Source organism: Equus asinus, chromosome 5 (assembly GCF_041296235.1).
Source record: "Equus asinus isolate D_3611 breed Donkey chromosome 5, EquAss-T2T_v2, whole genome shotgun sequence".
Taxonomy (NCBI): domain Eukaryota; kingdom Metazoa; phylum Chordata; class Mammalia; order Perissodactyla; family Equidae; genus Equus; species Equus asinus.
In genome coordinates, this window is record NC_091794.1 from 79,719,520 (window position 1) to 79,738,199 (window position 18,680).

General features: G+C 44.7%; 2 protein-coding genes across 9 annotated transcripts in view; both read right to left on the reverse strand.

Moving 5' to 3' along the window:
- ST3GAL3 (ST3 beta-galactoside alpha-2,3-sialyltransferase 3) overlaps window positions 1-15,122 on the reverse strand; it is a 192,982-nt gene extending 177,860 nt beyond the window's left edge. For 3 of the 5 annotated variants that reach the window (XM_070510120.1, XM_070510114.1, XM_070510118.1), the window contains exon 1: window positions 14,894-15,103. The gene's annotated coding sequence lies outside the window, so the exon portion shown is untranslated. Of the gene's footprint in view, window positions 1-14,893 lie in introns of all 5 variants that reach the window. The other 2 variants (XM_070510117.1, XM_044770611.2) reach the window with 2 other exon arrangements.
- Window positions 15,123-17,293: 2,171 nt separating this feature from the next.
- Window positions 17,294-18,680, reverse strand: part of KDM4A (lysine demethylase 4A) — a 40,999-nt gene continuing 39,612 nt past the window's right edge. For all 4 annotated transcript variants that reach the window (XM_044770606.2, XM_014867500.3, XM_014867501.3 and 1 more), the window contains exon 22: window positions 17,294-18,601. In XM_044770606.2, the coding sequence (XP_044626541.1) occupies window positions 18,461-18,601 (141 nt within the window). In that variant the 3' untranslated portion in view covers window positions 17,294-18,460. The remainder of the gene's footprint in view (window positions 18,602-18,680) is intronic.

Consider the following 18,680-nt stretch of genomic DNA (forward strand, 5'->3'; position numbering starts at 1 on the left):
ACTCACCCTCCACATCAATCATCAAGCCCTATGAATTTGACTCTCAAATATTTCTTGAATCCATCCATTCCTCCATCTTCACTGCCACCATCCTATTTCAAGTCACTAATCTTTTACTTGGACTACTACTATAGCCTCCCATATCCTTTCTTCATCCTCATCAATGCTTCTACACGTAGCAGTCAATGTGAATTTATTTCACTCCCAGGCTTAAACTTTGTAAATTACCCACTATCCTTAGGGTAAAGTCCCAAACCCCGTAAAAGACTCTGCATGATCTGGCCCCTGCCCACTTCTCCTCTCACATCTCTCACCATCTCGCACCTCTGTGTCTCCAACACTGAACATCTTTCAGTGTTTTGAACTCACCATGTTCTCTCCCAACATGAGGCCTTCTCGACCCGAGCACTTCATGAAGCCACTCCCACTCATCCTTTAAGTCTCAGCTTAACAGTTAATTCCACAGGGAAGTCTTATCTTGTCTTCACCCTTTAGGTTAGGGCTCCCTATTGTAAATTCCCACAGCACCTGTGTATCCCTGTCCATTACATACTGCACTTATGATCTTACAAGTATTTACAGTATTTTTTTTTTAAGATTGGCACCTGAGCTAACAACTGTTGTCAATCTTTTTTTCTTTCCTTCTGCTTTTTCTCCCCGAATCCCCCCAGTACATAGTTGTATATTTTAGTTGTGGATCCTTTTAGTTGTGGCATGTGGGACACCACCCCAGCATGGCCTGACGGTGCCATGTCCGCGCCCAGGATCCAAACAAGCAAAACCCTGGGCCGCCGAAGCAGAGCACACAAACTTAACCACTCGGCCACAGGGCTGGCCCCTACATTATTTTTTTTAGCATTCATATTCTGGCTAATCCAGGCAGGGAGCACGTCTATTTTGTTCACCACTGTATCCCTGGTAGGTACTCAAAAACTATCTGTTCACTGACCGAATATTCAAATCAGTTATACTATGCTCAAAAAAAGGTATAAAAGGTACATAAGGTACATGAAGCTAGATCATTTTAATTAGCCATAAAAAGAAAATTATCCCAAAAAGTGACTCTCTGAAACAAACTATACCAAACTCCCATCATTTTTAAAACAACCTACAATATGGTTATTTTTTGAACCAAACCTGGCAATAACTTTTAGTCTGAAATGTCAGAATTTTGCTGACCCTCAAATATCAGCCATAATGGATATGAGCTCAATTATGACAAAATTACAAAGCAAAAACCACAAAGTATTTCTTGAGCATATCTCCTGTGAATATTTTTGAAGCAAGCTAATTAGAAGTTATTACATACTATTTATTATCCAGCTTCCCAAACAAGTTACTGAAAAGCTCATCAACTTTTAAAAATGTTTTTTGCTGAATGCACACCTCCTATCAGACTTTATGCATGACTAAGCAGATTTAAGTAGTTAATTAACATGCAATATATTAAATTATTCTATGCAGAAGAATTGTGCATTTTCTAATTGCAAGCCCATGTGAGGGAGAAAATAATTAATATTGCTAATATTCCCATATCACTTACTGTGGAGCAACTGGAGTTCTAAGAGTTTTTTATGATTTCACTCACTGAATCTTCTCAACACAATCACGTGTCACTTTAAGGCGGGGATCTGTTCTGAGAAACGCATCATTAGGTGATTTTGCCATTATGCAAACATCACAGAGTGTGTTTACACAAACCTAGATGGTACAGCCTACTACATACCTAGGTGACATGGCACTAATCTTATGGGACCACCGTTATCTACGGGGTCTGTCACCGACTGAAATGTTATTATGCAATGCATGACTGTAATCCTATGAGGTCATCATTCTCATTACATACTGAAGAAACTGAGATATAGGGAGGTAAAATTCTCTTGTTTAAGATCATAGAGTTAGTAAGCGGCAGAGCCAAGATTCAAAACCAAAAGATCTGGCTTCAGTCATATAACTTTTCATCTGAAGAGGCAATATAGTATATCAGACCAAAAATAAAAAGGAACCAGTACAGGATCTAAACAAAAATACCCCAACAAAAGTGAAAGAAAGAAATGGGGAGGGTTGGGGGGGAAGCATGGTAAATGAAGACCACCTGACAGAAAAAATTTTCCCAAAGAACACATAAAAATCACTAACAAACATTCTCCCAGCCCCAGCCACACCCAAATGGCTCTAAAGAACAAGAGCTAACTAACAGCACAGATTAAAGGGAGAGCTCAGGGGAAAAAACAGTAAAATAACAAAAATTTTGAAATAAAACTAGCACTCAGGAAAAGTGAAAGAAAAATAGTACCATCACAAAAACATAAGCCTCAATGAAAGAAAAAGTGGACATTGCTGAAAATACAGTAAGAGTCATGAAGGCCATGACTGATAAAAAATAAGATAAAATGAACAAGAATAAAAAACCTAAAAAGATTACCAAAACAAACCCAAACAACAAAACAAACACATAGCAATAGCAGTCATAGGAGATCCAACATAAGCATAATTGGTGTATGAAAAAGAAAACCAAGCAAATGGACCAAAGAAAGATATGCAAAAATGGATAATCGGAGAGAGCTGGGCTGAGGTAAGTTGGCGCAAAGATACAGTGTCCTGGCTTCTCCAAACCACAATAGCCAAAGTAGGAAGGATAACTTGAAGATCTCCAGAGGGAATTAAAAAGCTAAGGGTATGGTGAGATCCCAATTACCCACCACATGGGTTACTAATTTAGTGCCTCTCAGCTCCAAATTCATCCTTTTTGCTTGCTCTGTGAAAATGGATCTGGGCCCTTTAAATATTTTTCTTTTGCCAGTTGGCATGACGTCGAGTGTTGTCAGTAGAGAATGCTGGAGAGCCACTGCAGGAAGAAAATGTTTTGCTTCTGGATTCCAGTGTGTTCCAGTGTTATCCTCTTGGTAGGCTCCTGTAGTACATATGACTTTTGCAGTGCTCAGCAATCAGCAATGAGCAGCAGCCAGCAGCTTCCCTCAGCACCTCTCTTGGGCACTTTTTGGCAGAGTGCCTCTAGCGAGACATCTCTGTAAACAGTTTTCTCCAGCACCCTAGAGGGCAGATTTCCAGCCAATTCTACCACGCAGCATCACAGTGACTCATCTGCAATCCAGTGAGCCATGGTCATGTCCACTCCACCACAGTCTGGATCTCAGTCTGTGGCAGGAGTGGAGTAGGTTGGGGAGCCCTTCATTGAGCACTCTATCTCAGCCCTGGGGTAGTGGCTGCTCCTTAAACCTGCTATTTCTACCTTCTTTAGAGGTCTCTTTACTTCTTTTTAAATTTTTTTTTAATTGAGGTAACATTGGTTTATAACATTATATAAATTTCAGGTGTACCTTATTACATTGTGGCTTCTGTAGACTGTGTAGTGTTCATCACCAAAAGTCTAGTTACCATCTGTCAGTGTACACATGTGCCCCTTTACCCTTTTTTTGCCCTTCCCCCATCCCCTTCCCCTCTGGTAACCACCAATCTGTTCTCTGTATCAATGTGTGTGTTTGTTTATCTTCCACATGAGTGAAATCATGCAACAACTGTTTTTTTCTGTCTGATGTATTTTGCTTAGTGTAATACCCTCAAGGTCCATCCACATTGTCACAAATGGCAAGATTTCATCTTCTTCGATGGGTGAATAGTATCCCATTGTATATACATACACCACATCTTCTTTATCCATTCATCCATTGATGGGCACTTAGATTGCTTCCAAGTCTTGGCTATTGTGAACGATGCTGTAGTGTACATAAGGTTGCATACATCTTTTCAATTTAGTGTTTTTGTGTTCTTTGGATAAACACCCAGAAGTGGAACAACTGGATCACATGATATTTCTATTTTTATTTATTTTGTGTGTGTGAGGAAGATCCACCCTGAGCTAACATCTGTTGCCAATCCTCTTTTTTTGCTTGAGGAAGATCAGCCCTGAGCTAACAGCTGCACCAATCTTCCTCTACTTTGTATGTGGGATGCCTCCACATCATGGCTGATAAGTGGAGAGAGTAGGTCCACACCTAGGATCCAAACCTGCAAACTCAGGCTGCAAAAGTAGAGCGCACTGAACTTTAACCACTCGGCCACAGGGCCTGCCCTCTATTTTTAATTTTTTGAGGAATCTCTATACTGTTTTCCACAGCGGTTCCACCAATTTACATTCCCATCAGCAGTGTATGAGGGTTCCCTTTTCTCCACATCCTCTCCAACACTTGTTATTTCTTGCCTTTAACAGCCATTCTGATGGGTGTGAGATGATATCTCACTGTAGTTTTGATTTGCATTTCCCTCATAATTAGTGACTTGGAACATCTTTTCACGTGCCTGTTGGCCACCTGTATATCTTCTTTGGAATCCTCTGTTCAGATCCTCTGCTCATTTTTTGACCAGGTTGTTTGTTTTCTTCTTCTCGTTCAGTTGTATGAGTGCTTCATATATTTTGGATATTAACCTCTTATCAGATACATGATTTGAAAATATCTTCTCCCAATTGGTAGGTTGTCTTTTTGTTTTGTTGATGGTTTCCTTTGCCTTGCAGCAGTTTTTGTCTGATGTAGTCCCATTTCTTTATTTTTTGTTTCCCTTGCCCAAGGAGACATGATATTGAAAAAGGTACTGCTAAGAATGACGTCAAAGAGCATACTGCCTATGTTTTTTTTTCTGGGAATTTGATGGTTTCAGGTCTGACATTCAAGTCTTTAATCCATTTTGAATTAATTTTTGTGTAGCGCATAAGTCTACTTTCATTCTTTAGCATATGGCTGTCCAGTATTCCCAGCACCATTTATTGAAGAGATTTTCTTTTCTCCATTGCACGTTCTTGGCTCCTTTCTGGAAAATAGCTGTCCATAGATGTGTGGGTTTATTTCTGGGCTCTCAATTCTGTTCCACTGATCTGTGTGTTTTTCTGCCAGTACCATGCTATTTTGATTACTACAGCTTTGCACTATATTTAAAACCAGGGAGTGTGATGCCTCCAGCTTTGCTCCTTTTTCTCAGGATTGCTTTGACTATTTGGGGTCTTTTGTTGTTCCATATAAATTTTAGGATTGTTTGTTCTATTTCCGTGAAAAATGGCATTGGGATTCTGATAGGGATTGCACTGACTCTGTAGATTGCTTTAGGTAATATGGACATTTTAACTATGTCTATTCTTCCAATCCACGAACATGGAATATCTTTCTACATCTTTATGTCTTCTTCAGTTTCTTTCAACAGTGTCTTATAGTTTTCACTGTACATATCGTTCACCTCCTTGGTTCAATTTATTCCCAGGTATTTTATTCATTTTGTTGCAATTATAAATGGGGATCATATTCTTGATTTCTCTTTCCGCTAGTTCGTTGTTAGTGTATGGAAATGCAACTATTTTTGTATGTTGATTTTGTACCCTGCAACTTTACTGTATTTGTTAATTATTTCTAACAGTTTGTTAGTAGATTCTTGGGTTTTCCATATACAAGAATCAAGTCATCCGCAAAAAGTGAGTTTTACTTCTTCCTTTCCAATTTGGATCCCTTTTATTTCTTTTTCTGGCCTAATTGCTCTGGCTAGGACTTGCAATACTATGTTGAGTAAAAGTGGCAAGAGTTCTGATTTCTCCACACCTGTGTGATCACTTGTTATTATCTGTCTTTTTGATTAAAGCCATCCTACTGGGTGTGAACCAAGCAAATGGAACCAAAAAGATACACAAAAATGGGCTGAAGGCAGGTCCTCACTGTGGTTTTGTTTTGCATTCCCCCAATGGCTAATGATGCTGAGCATCTTTCCATGTGCTTTTTCTTTACCTCTTATTAGCTAATCTCATGTTACTCCAATTTCCTGTTACAGTTAATCATTTTTACATTAAACTTTACCTGATCAAAGTACCATGTGGTTTCTCTCTCCTGACTGGACCTGGACACCTGTAACATGGCAGTCAGTGACTTTCTAAGTAGAAATTAGCTATCTGCCAAGGTTTTAAAAATAGAAGAGGAAAGCTGAAAAACATGTTGTCCCTGGCCACATGCTCCTTTTAGAAATAGCTGAGAAAAAGCCTAGAAGACAGGGGTAAAAATCCAAGAGATCAAAACTTTTCAGTTTTGTATGTTTTAGTTCATCTTTGTTCCTCCTGGGGGGAAAAACACCTTTCTGAATAGGAGCTGTAAAGGTGTGGTTTTATTGGGATTTTTGCTTATTTGTTTTAATGGTGTTTGGGGGACAAGGTTCTAGACATAATTTTTTATTTGGAAAAGGTGACTTCTATGTGGAAGGTTAAAAATGCTAAATGCAATCAGTCTTCAGAAAATTCAACTGGAATGTTTGATCAGATGACTTTCCTTTGCTTGGGCCAGTTGAGATAAAAGGGTGGGGCTGTTGATGAAGGTGGCTGGGAGACGGCAATATGTACAGAAAACAGGAAACAGAAAATTTGAGCATGAGAGCCATCAATAATTAATACTTAAACATGGCCATGGCTGTGTTCCAATAAAACCTGCCAGCCAGTTTGCTGACGCATGCTATATATTGTATATGGACATGCAACATGCAGCAGAAGTATAAAAACATGTGTGGGAATAAAAAGACTTGAAATTCAAGCTAGCGTTTTCTCTGGTGAAAGAGAGAGGAGACGGGGAAAATACATAGGAGGCATTTGTGGAAAATGTAATGTTCTATTTCTTTAAAAAAACAAAAAAACTGAAGCAATATGGCATATTAAGATTTAGCGATGGGTATCATCATATTGTTCTGTTCTTGAATGTGCAAAATACATCATTAGAATATATGAGATAAATGTTCCCTTTCATGGCTATTATTTCTCTGAGACTTTAAATGTCTTAGGCCTATGTAACAGTTCCATATTGTTTATCTGCCCATACGTTAAAAAAAAAAAAGCAAGGAAAGAAATATAATATTCCAGAATAACTATGCTGGAGGCTATGCCATCTTATCAGTCCAGGCAGAAGCCCTTACTACACACCTGAGTAAAAGCAGTAGGAACACAGAGTGGTACCTGTCTCGAGAGCAGTGCGATGCAGGCAGATAACATACAAACAGGCAGAGACATTATGAAATGGTGGAAACTGATAACTGCCTACAAGGTTTAGGAAAAGCTTCAGCGAAGAAGCGGAAGCAGTAAAAGGCTGGGAGAGGCCTTACATACCATGCCAAGGAGCCTGGAATTTACCCCAGTGGCAAGGGAGAATCACTTAAGAGATTAGACAGAGAAACAACACAGATCCATCTTTTAGAAAGAGCACTTGTGCGGCAATGTGGAGGACAGCCTGGAGAAGGCTAAGCCAAGAGCAAGAGGCTAACGTAACAGCCCAGGCCATCTGCCTTCGAAGAGAGGATGTACGTCTCAAAGGGTACTCAAAATAATTCACCAAGGTATCAAAAGAAAATACCAGAACTCTTACCTATAAACTTTTCTGATATTTAATTTCAGTTGACACTGGCCTCCTCACTCATTCCCTATATCAGATGTCTTGTGACACATGAGATTCAGGAAGAATCCTCAAGAAGTGTGAAAGTTCCACAGCATGGGAGGCAGTGATGTTATCAATTAATCATTCACTTAGTGATGCAGCGCAGTTTATGCACTACAAAATAACATCAACGGGGTTAACTTCAGCAAAATTGGCTCTTTTAAATAGGATCAGAACTCAAATTGGCAATGAGATGGTGAGAGACCAGGAAACTCTCGTACCTCAAAGAAGTTCTCTGGTTATCATCCGGCCAAGTAGGTATAAGACTTCCAGAGCTTAAAGAGCAGTCATATATTTTTCTCTTACAAAAAATACTAGTGCTCCAAGTTCGCTCACCTTTTTTTGGATGGCAAATATCTGTTAGCAGTATGTACCAAAAATACACACGTCTGTCCTTTCAAGGTAAAGGAGATGTCTTAAAAGCTAGAAACTAGGTTTTTTTTTAAAAGAAACTATGTTGAGTGCATTTTGAAAACAGATGTTTGGCAGTGTTTCCATCCTTATTTTGTTGCTAAAAACATATAAAAGCATCACTTATAAAAACTCTCATATTTGTATGCCAGCAGTTCCCAGTCTGTGGTCCAAGGACCCTTAAGGGTCCCCAAGATCCTTTCAGTGGATCCATGAGTTTAAAATCATTTTCACAATAATTCTCAGACATTATTTGCCTTGTTCACTCTCATTCTCTCACAAGAGTCCAGCAGAGCTTTCCAGAGGTTATATAACATATGATGACACGTGACAACATCATCATCCTCATGGCTAACTGAATGTGTGTTTTGTGATTTAAAATTTTCTCAGTAATTTTTAATACATTAAATATCAGAAAAAACCTACAAAGATGAAATTTCTTTGGGATCTTCAATAATTTTTAAACTTATAAAAGGGTCCTGAGACCAAAAAGTCCGAGAATCACTGCTATACACTTTAAAAAATTAGTAACAGAATTTTCTAACCTGTTTAACATATTTCAAATAAAAAGTTTCAATGGGTTAAGTCACGTTAAAAATACATAAACATGCCATCTTTCTATCATTTTATAAGAAAAACTGACATAAAGGAAAAGGGTAATTTACTGACATAGAAAAAAATGATAAGGTAAGGCAGTAGATGACATTTAATCAGAATAACATAAATTAAGTCATACAGGAGTTCAGAGTAAGGAACCCCTGTCAGCCAGGATGCCCAGGGAGGAACAGAACGGAGAACAAATCTGAATTAGACCTCCATTATCATCTTTTAAAACATTTCAGAAGGATACTGAGGAGGAGCAAAATTTCAGGGGGAAGCAGTCAACAACAACGATGTCAGGGCGAAGGAGAAGTGCATACATTTTAGCAACCCATGCCGCGAGCACATTATACCATTATCAGCCACAAGAGAGTATGCACACGTGAGTGTGTCACTTCTGAGCGAGGGGTGGGAGCAGCTGAATAGCCATATATAAATGGCTGGTATTTAAAGAATGTTTAAGTTGGTATGATATTCATATCAACTCCCCCTTCTCAGAATAATTCCTTCACACCTAATACTCCCAGCCAGCATCATCAATCATGTAAGATGTATAAAGAAAACCACAATGTTGGCACTGGTTATCTCTAGGTGGTGGGATTTAAGGCTGATGATCACCTACCGTGAAACAGGTAATATACTAAACATTAGGAATTGTAAAACTATTATTTTTATTATAATAGGTCCCTTATGTAGCTCATAGCACAGGACCAGGCTTTCTACATCTATTTGCTCGAATCCTCAGAGCAACCTTGCAAGGTAGGGATTTTTATCTCCATTTTACAAATTTGAAAACCAAGAAGACACAAGATGTTCCAAAGCCCATCCAAGGTCACACAGTAGAAATTGGTGAGGCCACACTGAAATCCCGGTCTGCTGACTCTTGTGTATGGTCCTCTCCTCCACCCCAAGGAAGGACATGGACATGCCCCTCCTGTTACTACAACAGCCTAACTGGCATCTTTCCCTCCACTCTCACCTCATTCTCATTTCTCCTCAGACATAAATATTTTATGACTCTGGTATAGCAGGCGCGGTCCTATGGCTACAAACCTCAGAACCTCCCATGTCAGGGAAGTAAGATATTCACTATGGTGCTTCCTCCACACACAGTCATCTTCCTAAAAGGCAAAGCTGATAAAGTCATTTCCCATTTTCGAATCCTTCAGTGGCTCCTAACCATCTGTAGGACAAAGCTTTAATTCCTGAACTCACAAAGCATTCACAATCTGACTTTTGCAGCCTCCACACAGTCTGCAAACAAACCCTCTTCTCCTGCCATTCAAGCGTCTTCAGGAAGTAGCCACACTCTCTTGTGTTTCTAGGCCACTGCAAACATTGTTTTCTGTCTGAAAAGTCTTTTAAACCCACATCCACCCAGCTAATAACTAGTGATTCTTCAAGACTTAGATTAGGTGTGAACTCTTCTGGGAAACCATTATTTATATTCCCAGTGTGACATGAGGTCAGGAGAACCCACAGAACCCTCAAACGCAGCCCTTGTTACAACGTATTCTAACTGCTGGTTTACTGGCTTCTGGTCCTACCAGACCGTAGGCTTTTTCAGGCCTGGGACATAACTTCCATATTTATAATGCCATGACCTAGCACAGAGCCTGGCACAGAGCTCATGTTCAATAAATATTCGTGGGATGACTAGAGCACCCAGTCTAGTGGGAGATGCAGACCTGTACAAACTAAGTAAACTAAAATATGATAAATGTAAAGATAAGAAAGGTGTGGCAGGAATGCTATGCAAGGAAGGGGAAAAAGGTAGAAAAATCTGTGGGAACCCTTCTACCTACACCCTTGGGGTTTCCTTACCTGATTTCTTAAAACGTCTTCAAATCCTGCTGCTACTGCTGATCATGATCATAAGTGCTTACTTTGAACCAGGTACTGTGCAAAGCACTTTACATAAACTAACTCTTTTAATCCTCATAACCATGCTATGCATTTCACTGATAAGGAAACTTGGACTCAAGAATAAGACATTTGTGGGGCCAGCCCAGTGGTGCAGCAGTTAAGTTCGCATGTTCCGATTCTCGGCGGCCCGGGGTTTGCCGGTTCGGATCCCAGGTGTGGACACGGCACTGCTTGACACGCCATGCTGTGGTAGGTGTTCCACATATAAAGTAGAGGAAGATGGGCACGGATGTGAGCTCAGGGCCAGCCTTCCTCAGCAAAAAGAGGAGGACTGGCAGCGGTTAGCGCAGGGCTAATCTTCCTCAAAAAAAAAAAAAAGAATAAGACACTTGCTCAAAGGCAGTTAGTTAGTGGCAGAGCCAAGATTTCAACTCAGATCTTCTGTTTCCTGAACCAGGGCTCCAACCCAGGGAGGGAGTGAACTCTCCTCCCCAAATACCAATTAAACTCAAGTAAATCAGTAAGATTGAACTAAGATTCCTTTTTAGTTTAACTATTTAAGTGAAAATGTACCTAAAGTTATCACATACTTCCTGGCTTCTTAAACTGAATATCTTGAATACAATTTAACTTTTTTTGGATGCCTCGGGACCATTCTTGTGTTCCTTACTGAGGGTGCTGTACAATAGTGATGCCCTTAGGAATAACTGTGCTACAACTGAGATATAACAGATCGCCCTAGTATCAACAGCCTTGGTGAGCACTTACAGTGCTTGTGATAGAGTTCTGACTTCCCAATCCACCTCCATCCCAAGCTGAGTTAGAGCTGTTATTTCTTCCTACTGTCAAATACTCATCTCTAGTAGCCCATCTGATTTTTCTGCCTCTAATCCTCTATGGGCCGTGACAATCACAGAAGATGCAAGAGTCATTAGTGCTGTCCACCAATTATTTCTGGCTCTTTGCTTTCCAGCCACATGCTAAGACTGCAATTCTCTGCTCTTCTTTAAAGTTAGGCATGGCCACGTGACTTGCTTGAGCCAATGAAATGTGAACGAAAGTGACAAGTGCCACTTCGGTACAGCAACTTTAAAAGCCACTGTCCCTTGACCACCATCTTTCACTTAATCAAAATGATCATGGAAACACCATGTTAAGATGCAGATTCCATCAGCCTGAGTCCCTGAGTGACTGTGAGGGGCATCATGCTGGACAGGTAGCATGAATGAGATGTCAACTTTTGTTCTGGTAAGCCACTGAAGCCTTGAGGGTTTTTGGTGACGCAGCCTAATCCAAGCTAACCAGACCAATACATCAGATCTCTCAGGAAAGAATTCTCTCACATAAGCACCTTTATTTACAGATTTTATGATGAACGTTTTGTTTGTACAAAGAATTTTCTTTGCATACATCCTGGTTCAAAGCTATGTTCAATATGAAATATATTTGCCAGATACCTACTATGTGCAAAACATTGTGTTGGATGATGAAGAAGATAATCTCTGTCTTGAAAAACCTTCAGCCTCATGTTGGCAATTGTGGCAAAAAGACAGACTCTAGTGTTACAACGGTTTTAAGAAGAGACATGTCCCATCTAGATGGGGAAGAAAGTACAGAGAAGTTTCACAAAGGAAGTTCCATATCGAATGGCCCTGAAACATGCTAAGAATCAACCATCAGAGATTCAAGGGGGTCATTTAAGATAGACAAAGCAACACGAGCAAAGATATGGAGTACAAACAGCAAAGCACAAAGAGCAAATAGTTCCACTGACCTGGAAAATATGGCAAACTCTACGGGAATGGCAAGAAATGAGTTTACCCATACTGTCCATGCCAGGCTGGTCCGTCCTTAATTCAACAGACAGTGGGGAGCAATTAAAAGCCTTGGCTGGGGGGCTGGCCCCATGGCACAGTGGTTAAGTTTGGTGTGCTTTGCTTTGGCAGCCTGGGTCCGCGGGTTCGTGGGTTCAGATCCCAGGCATGGACCTACACCACTTGTCAGCTGTGCTGTGCCAGCAACCCACATATAAAGTGGAGGAAGACTGGTACAGATGTTAGCTCAGGGCTAATCTTCCTCAGCAAAAAAAAAAAAAGAAAAAAGAAAAATCTTGGCTGGGGAAATGAGATACCTGGAAGTGATGGCAGTACACAGGGTAGAAAAAAATGTTGGCGGGTTTCTGCAATAATTCAAGGGAATGGTATCAATGGCCCCAAATCAGTGTGATGACAGTAGGAATGGAAAGAAGCAGATGCCAGAAATAGTGTGGAGGTGGTGTCAACAAGACCTGGCAACCAACTGAACACAGGAGGTGAAAAGAAGAAAGGCAAGTATGAATCTTGAGGTACAGATCCTGTACCTAACTCAGAAGATTGTTATCCCAAATATCTGAGGTTAACCAGAAAAGTGGCAAGGGTAAATAAAGCATTACTCTATTTTTCTAATGGCTAGCTCCAGCTTCATCTGAAGTAAATACTACTACTAGTTTATCCTTTGCTCCCCTAGGGACAAAGCTTCTTCTTGATTTGATGCCATCAACCTACCTTTTTTGTACAACCTTATCTCCCACTTTTCCCAATAAGAAGCCCTGGAACCACCCATGGGCATTTTGGGTTCTCTCCTGCCACCTTTACCATCCTCGCTTTCTCATTTCCTCACTTCTCTGCCTCTTCATCCACCCAGGCCTACCCATTCACGGCTCACCTCAAGCCTCTGCTCCCCTGTGAAACCTTCCTCAAACACATGATTTCTCCTTTTCCCCAATTCTCACAGTATCTACTATCTCGGAATTCTAGAGACCATATCATTAGTTATCATTTTCCTGTGTGCCCTTTATTCCCACAACTATCACATAGGCCCATCAGAACAAGTCTCATACATTACAGGTCTTGAGTTTCCCACAGTCATATTGCCTTGCACACAGTATGTACTCGATAGGTACTTTATTAACAATTCAAAGTCAATTAGTCTCTAAGAATAGACACATCTTACTCCTTCAGCAATAATTTACTTTAAATCAACCACGGTTAGACATTTAAACATGTGAAATAGGGAGATTCATCACTTAATACTTCAAAATATCCTTGAGTTAAGAATCTTTAATCTTAGGAGCTGCCATTGCCTTAAGAGATTATTTGAAAATACCATTTGGTCATAAATTTTTGCACCAGCTTCCTTTCAATCCTTTTGACTTGAAGGTAAAACCAGCCCTGGTGGTCTAGTGGTTAAGATTTGGCACTTTCACTGCTGTGGCCTGGGGTTGTTTCCCAGTCAGGGAACCATACCTCCCGTCTCTCAGTTGTCATACTGTGGCAGCTGTGAGCTGCTATGATGCTGAAAGCTATGCCACCGGAATTTCAAATATCAGCAGGGTCACCCATGGTGGACAGGTTTCAGTGGAGCTTCTAGAATAACACGGACTAAGAAGGACCTGGCCACCCATTTCAGAAAATTGGCCGTGAAAACCCTATGAACAGCAGCGAAGCACTGTCTGATATAGCAGGAGAAGGTGGGAGGATAGGGCAGGGTTCCGCGTTGCTGTACACAGGTTGGCTGGGAGTCCAATTGACTCCACGGCACTAACAACAAAACACTTAAAGGCATATCAAACAGTTCAATGATCATCACTCCAAGGTGATTCTGACTTGGAAATAACCTAATTTCTCATGAGAACTATTTTACTTTCAGGAATCCAGTAAGTGCTTTTTTCTACCTTCATGTTCACCTAGCTATAGCAAATATAATTCAAAGCATATCCACAGTAAAGTTGGTATTTTTTTAAAAAACAGCAGTTGCCGTCATTGATCTCTCTCTCAGTTAATTACAATGATTCGGTTCACACGTACCACTCCTTCTTCACATGTGAGGGAAACACAAACGGAAATGAGGCTTATTGAGGAAGCATAAAAATGGGCACCAATGTAAAACGGAATCCAAAATATTCGTGGGACACCATCCCAACCAAACCTGCTCTCATCATTAAGATATCCCCTCTTGCGCGCAAGATCACCGAGTAAACAATGGGGAGAAGAGCTAGAAGGAAAAGCAGCGCGAGAGCCGTACTTCGTCAGTCCCGCTGACCCCGGTCCCCGGAACATCTGACTGCGGGGAGGGCAGTAAGCAATGACAACCGCTACCCGAATGCTGCCTCTTCCCGCTCAGGCTGTCCCCGGACTTTTCCTTCCCCTTCCCACAGCGGAGGCCCGCATGACCATGTCCTTCCTCTGCGCCAAGGTGCGCAGCGCTGCGGGGTCTCGCACGCAGGTGACCTCAGACCGCCCGGCCCGGTCCCGCCGTCCTCTCCCCCGAGGCCTGGCAGCCCCTGCCCAGGCGAGGTCGTCCAGGGGCCGGGCTCCCGCCCCGAGCCCCCAGTCCGAGTCGGACTTCATCATTCGGAGACGGCTGAGGCGTGCCCCGACCCTTCCATCCCCGGCACGAGCGCGAGGGCTCCGCGCCCCGTCCGGACCCGGGGACCGCGGCGGCGGGGGAGGGGAGGGGCGGCGCGGTGACCGTTAGCCGCGGAGGTTGCCGCGCGCAGGACGTGCCCTTACCGCAGCGGAGAGGGAGGCAGGGGGGAGGCGGCGCCCGGCCCGACGCGGGCGGGAAGGCGGAGGCGACGGCGCAGACGGCGGCGGCAGCCGCGGGGAACCCCGGCGGGCGCCCACAACGCGGTGGGCTGCATGGGCGCCGCCATAGTGGGGACGCAGCGGCGGGCGGAGCGCGCGGCCGCGACCTGGGGACAGCGGGACCACCAATCCGGCGCTCCGCCTCAGCGCCCTCGCCGGGGATGAGGTCCCCGCGGCCAATCGGCGCGCAGAAGCCGGGCGGGGCGCCGGGCCGACCAATGCAGAGCGGTGCTGCAGGCAGTGGGCGGGCGCAGTCTCACACAGGCCCAATGGAGAGAGGAACCCCTAGTTTCCCGGCCCGCCCACCTGCCCGCCGGCGAGGTCCCGGGTGGGGGGGATGGTGCAGGGCTCCCCGTGAGTCGCCGGGCCGAGCCTGCACGTCCAGCCTGCGGGTTCTGCGCAGACGTCCTCGCCTCGGCTCCCCGGAGCGCGTCCACCGCCTGAAAGAATCCTCCTCCCCTGGCCTCTCACCCTAGGGCGCGCTTTCGGGATGCCGACCACCTGACGGCCGCAGGGCTCGCGGTCCGCCTGGATGACCCAGCCGCTCGAGAGCCTGTTTCCTCGTCCGGGTGGCGGGCAGGGCGGCCTCCTGGGCGCAAAGAGCAGGGTGGGCACGGTCATTCCATGCCGGGGACGCAGGCATCCGCCCGGAGCCACGCTGAACCCCGCCAGTCCGCTCCCTGAGGCCGAAGGCTTTGGACCTCCACGGGCTAGGCAACCCTGCCCAATCTTGTAGGTAAGGGGAGACGGGGATCCCTGGCTGCTCTTCTGTATTACCAACTTCAGAGCCTCGCAGAAAACGTTTAGTCCTGGCACAGGACGACTACTCCCCGTTCCATCCCCTTTGCGGCTCTGGAGGTCCCAGCTCTCTCTCGCCCTGCTTCCTCATTCCCGCAGCTGAGCCCAAGCATCCGCGTGCGGCACAATTTAAAACATAATTTCTCCGATGGGATTAATGGGAGAAGAAACTGTCAGGCTGAGATCCTTGGTTATCAACCTGAAGACCCTACCTAACTAAAGGAGGACAGTTTGCCCTGGCCAAAAGGCTTCTGGGAGGAGCCTGCATCAGACAGGCTGCGCTCTTCCCTGGAGTCAGTCCTCTAAGGCCCTGGGCCTGACTGGACTGGCAGGCAGTGAGGGGAAACCATCTGTTCCGGCACTTGAGAAAGTCTCAACACCTCTTTAAACTTTGGTTTCCCCAGGGTTATTATGTTGACCAGAATAAAAAGTGCAAAGTTTCCAGAAAAATAGCCGGATAAAAATTCTGCTGGGGTTGGACCAGGCACCCCAGCCCCGTGCAGGTCCTTTAGCAGGTGGGGTCAGTGAGAGGTACGGAGATCTGGACCCTGCCAAGTCTGGGGAAGTGTTACTTCCCTCCAAAGATGTGTTTCCAGAGCTCACCAGTCCATTAAGGCCAGCTTCGCTCAGTCTCCCCTGGGAATCCTTGGGTGCTGGACAAAAAGCTCAAGCTCCCATTCTTGGCCCCAGGAGGGAGGTGGCATAGAAAAGTATCTTTGAAACCTGCTGTTCCTCCCTTCCCCCAAAATCAGACACCAGGCAGCAGCCACCTCCCAAGTCCCAGGACACAAAGCAGCATTCAGTTGCTGAGCTGTCCCAAGCCTCTCCTACACCTGGACAGGGCCGTGAAACAGGGAGTGCCTGGCCATCCAAGGGCCAGCTGGCACAGCTCTGCTGTACCCAAGTCCTGCACCTATTCACTGGCCCCTCCTGCCCTGCTGCTGCTGTATCCTTGTCCACCTGGATAGACCTCGGGAACCCACCAGGCAAAGGAATTAGGTCTTCCTCCAGGGAAGCTTCTCAACAACTTCCGGCAGCTCAGAGCGGCTTCAGGTCCCCACTAGGATACCACTGGGTGCGAGTCCCTTGCTCTTCAAGCACCTAAAACGTACTCCCTCCTTTCAAGCTGGTTCCCCAATTTACGGAATATAGATGCTGGCATAAACTTAGACCAGCTTGATAAAGACAATCAAGAGGGGCAGGAGTGAGAGATCAAACTCAGATCTACAAGTGGTGGAAGTGGTCTGGTCCTTCCTCTGTTACCACCTCCTTCCCATCTCTAAGGTAGTGGAAGCAAAAAGAGGTGCTCATGGCCTGAGGTACCTGTGCTCCCCATGTCCCACCATGCTTGGCCCAATAGAGAGCCACTGAACCAGAACTGAACCAGAACTGAACCAGGATGGCTTCCTAGATCTTGCCTTACTGGGTGTTCTTAAAACATGTGGCCCTGCTCCAGAGCCTATGACTCTAGATACAACCCCGGCCTGACCCTGGGCCACTCAGGCTCCTGGGGGCAGACACAGCCAATCCTCTGCTCAACACATTTTATTGCTAAGGACAAGGTGATGCACCAGTTTTCAAAATAATTTGGTTTATAGCGTTCATACGTAACAAAAAAATGGGTAAGTATTATAAATCTGATTCTTGTATACACGGCGTATAGGTGTGAAGCCCCCCAATCCTGGGCCCAGGCAAACAAATTCAAGAGGAGCAAAAACCTGTTTAACCCCTTCAAGTGTTGTCCTCCAGCCCCGCCCCCCTCCCAAATCAGCTCCCTCCCCCCACAGACCAAGTGCATCGTTAACCTGCCCCTGGCCTTCAGTGGCCCCAGTTCATCTCAACCCTCCCAGCCCCTGCATGATTGCAATTTTCTGTGGTCAGAATCACCCACCAGGCTCTGCCTGCTTCCATGATTAAGATCCCCCTCGGTATTCCCACTCACGCCCTCCAATACTGTGCCACAGGGGCTCTGCGCCTAGAGTGATGTGGGCACACACACCCATGGTACCCCCATCTTCTCCTTCAAGAGAGGACAAAGAGGTGGCATTAACTCCCTAGCATCTCAATACTGCAGCCTTGCCAGCACTCCTTTGAGGCAGTTCCAGGGACAGACAGATGCCATGCCCCTCTAGCCAACCCCCAGGGGCCCTTACTCAGCTCAGCCGAGGGCAGAATTTCACATTTTGTTTGCCCTGGATAGGCAAAGAAGAAAGTAAAAGCCAGGGGCTGGCAGAAGCTGGTCCAGACCAAACATACACACACACACGCACACGCACGCACGCACACACACACATAAATACAAAAGAGGGGAGAGGGCAAGCACCAGCACCTCTGCCTAGTTGGTGCAGGTGATCATTAGGAAGCTAAGTCCTAGGCCAGGAACAGGGCAACCAGCCCAGCCAGCACAGGCGACCCCATTATAAACTGGGGCCAGTGCAGCCACAGCATTCCAGTGCTCAGCCCCTCAACTGGGAGATCAGCGGCTGCTGCCACGTGTCCAAGAATGGCTTGTCCTTTCACTACAGCGGAATGCGATGAGGGTGGGGTGAGAAGATGATGGGGTTGGTTATTTCATTCCTTTTCATTTTACAACTTTGCTTTTAGAGACTTCAGAGTTCCAAGTGTCTGCTGTGCTGTGGAACCCCAGAGTGCTCTCGCCTTGATGGCTGGGAATCTCTTGGTCCCTGGAAGCACCTACTCCATGATGGCCCGATACAGTGCAGGCTCGATGTAATCTTCCCGGTATCTTGAGTTGATAACTCGTTGCCGTTTCTTTTCCTGCTTAACCTCTTTCTCCGTGAAAATCTCGTTGAAGCGCATGTCTGAGGCTACTGACTAAAGAAGAAAAGGCAAGCCAAATGAGCACAGTGTGGCCAACCACCCCAAGGGAAAATCAGAGACACATCCCTGCCTT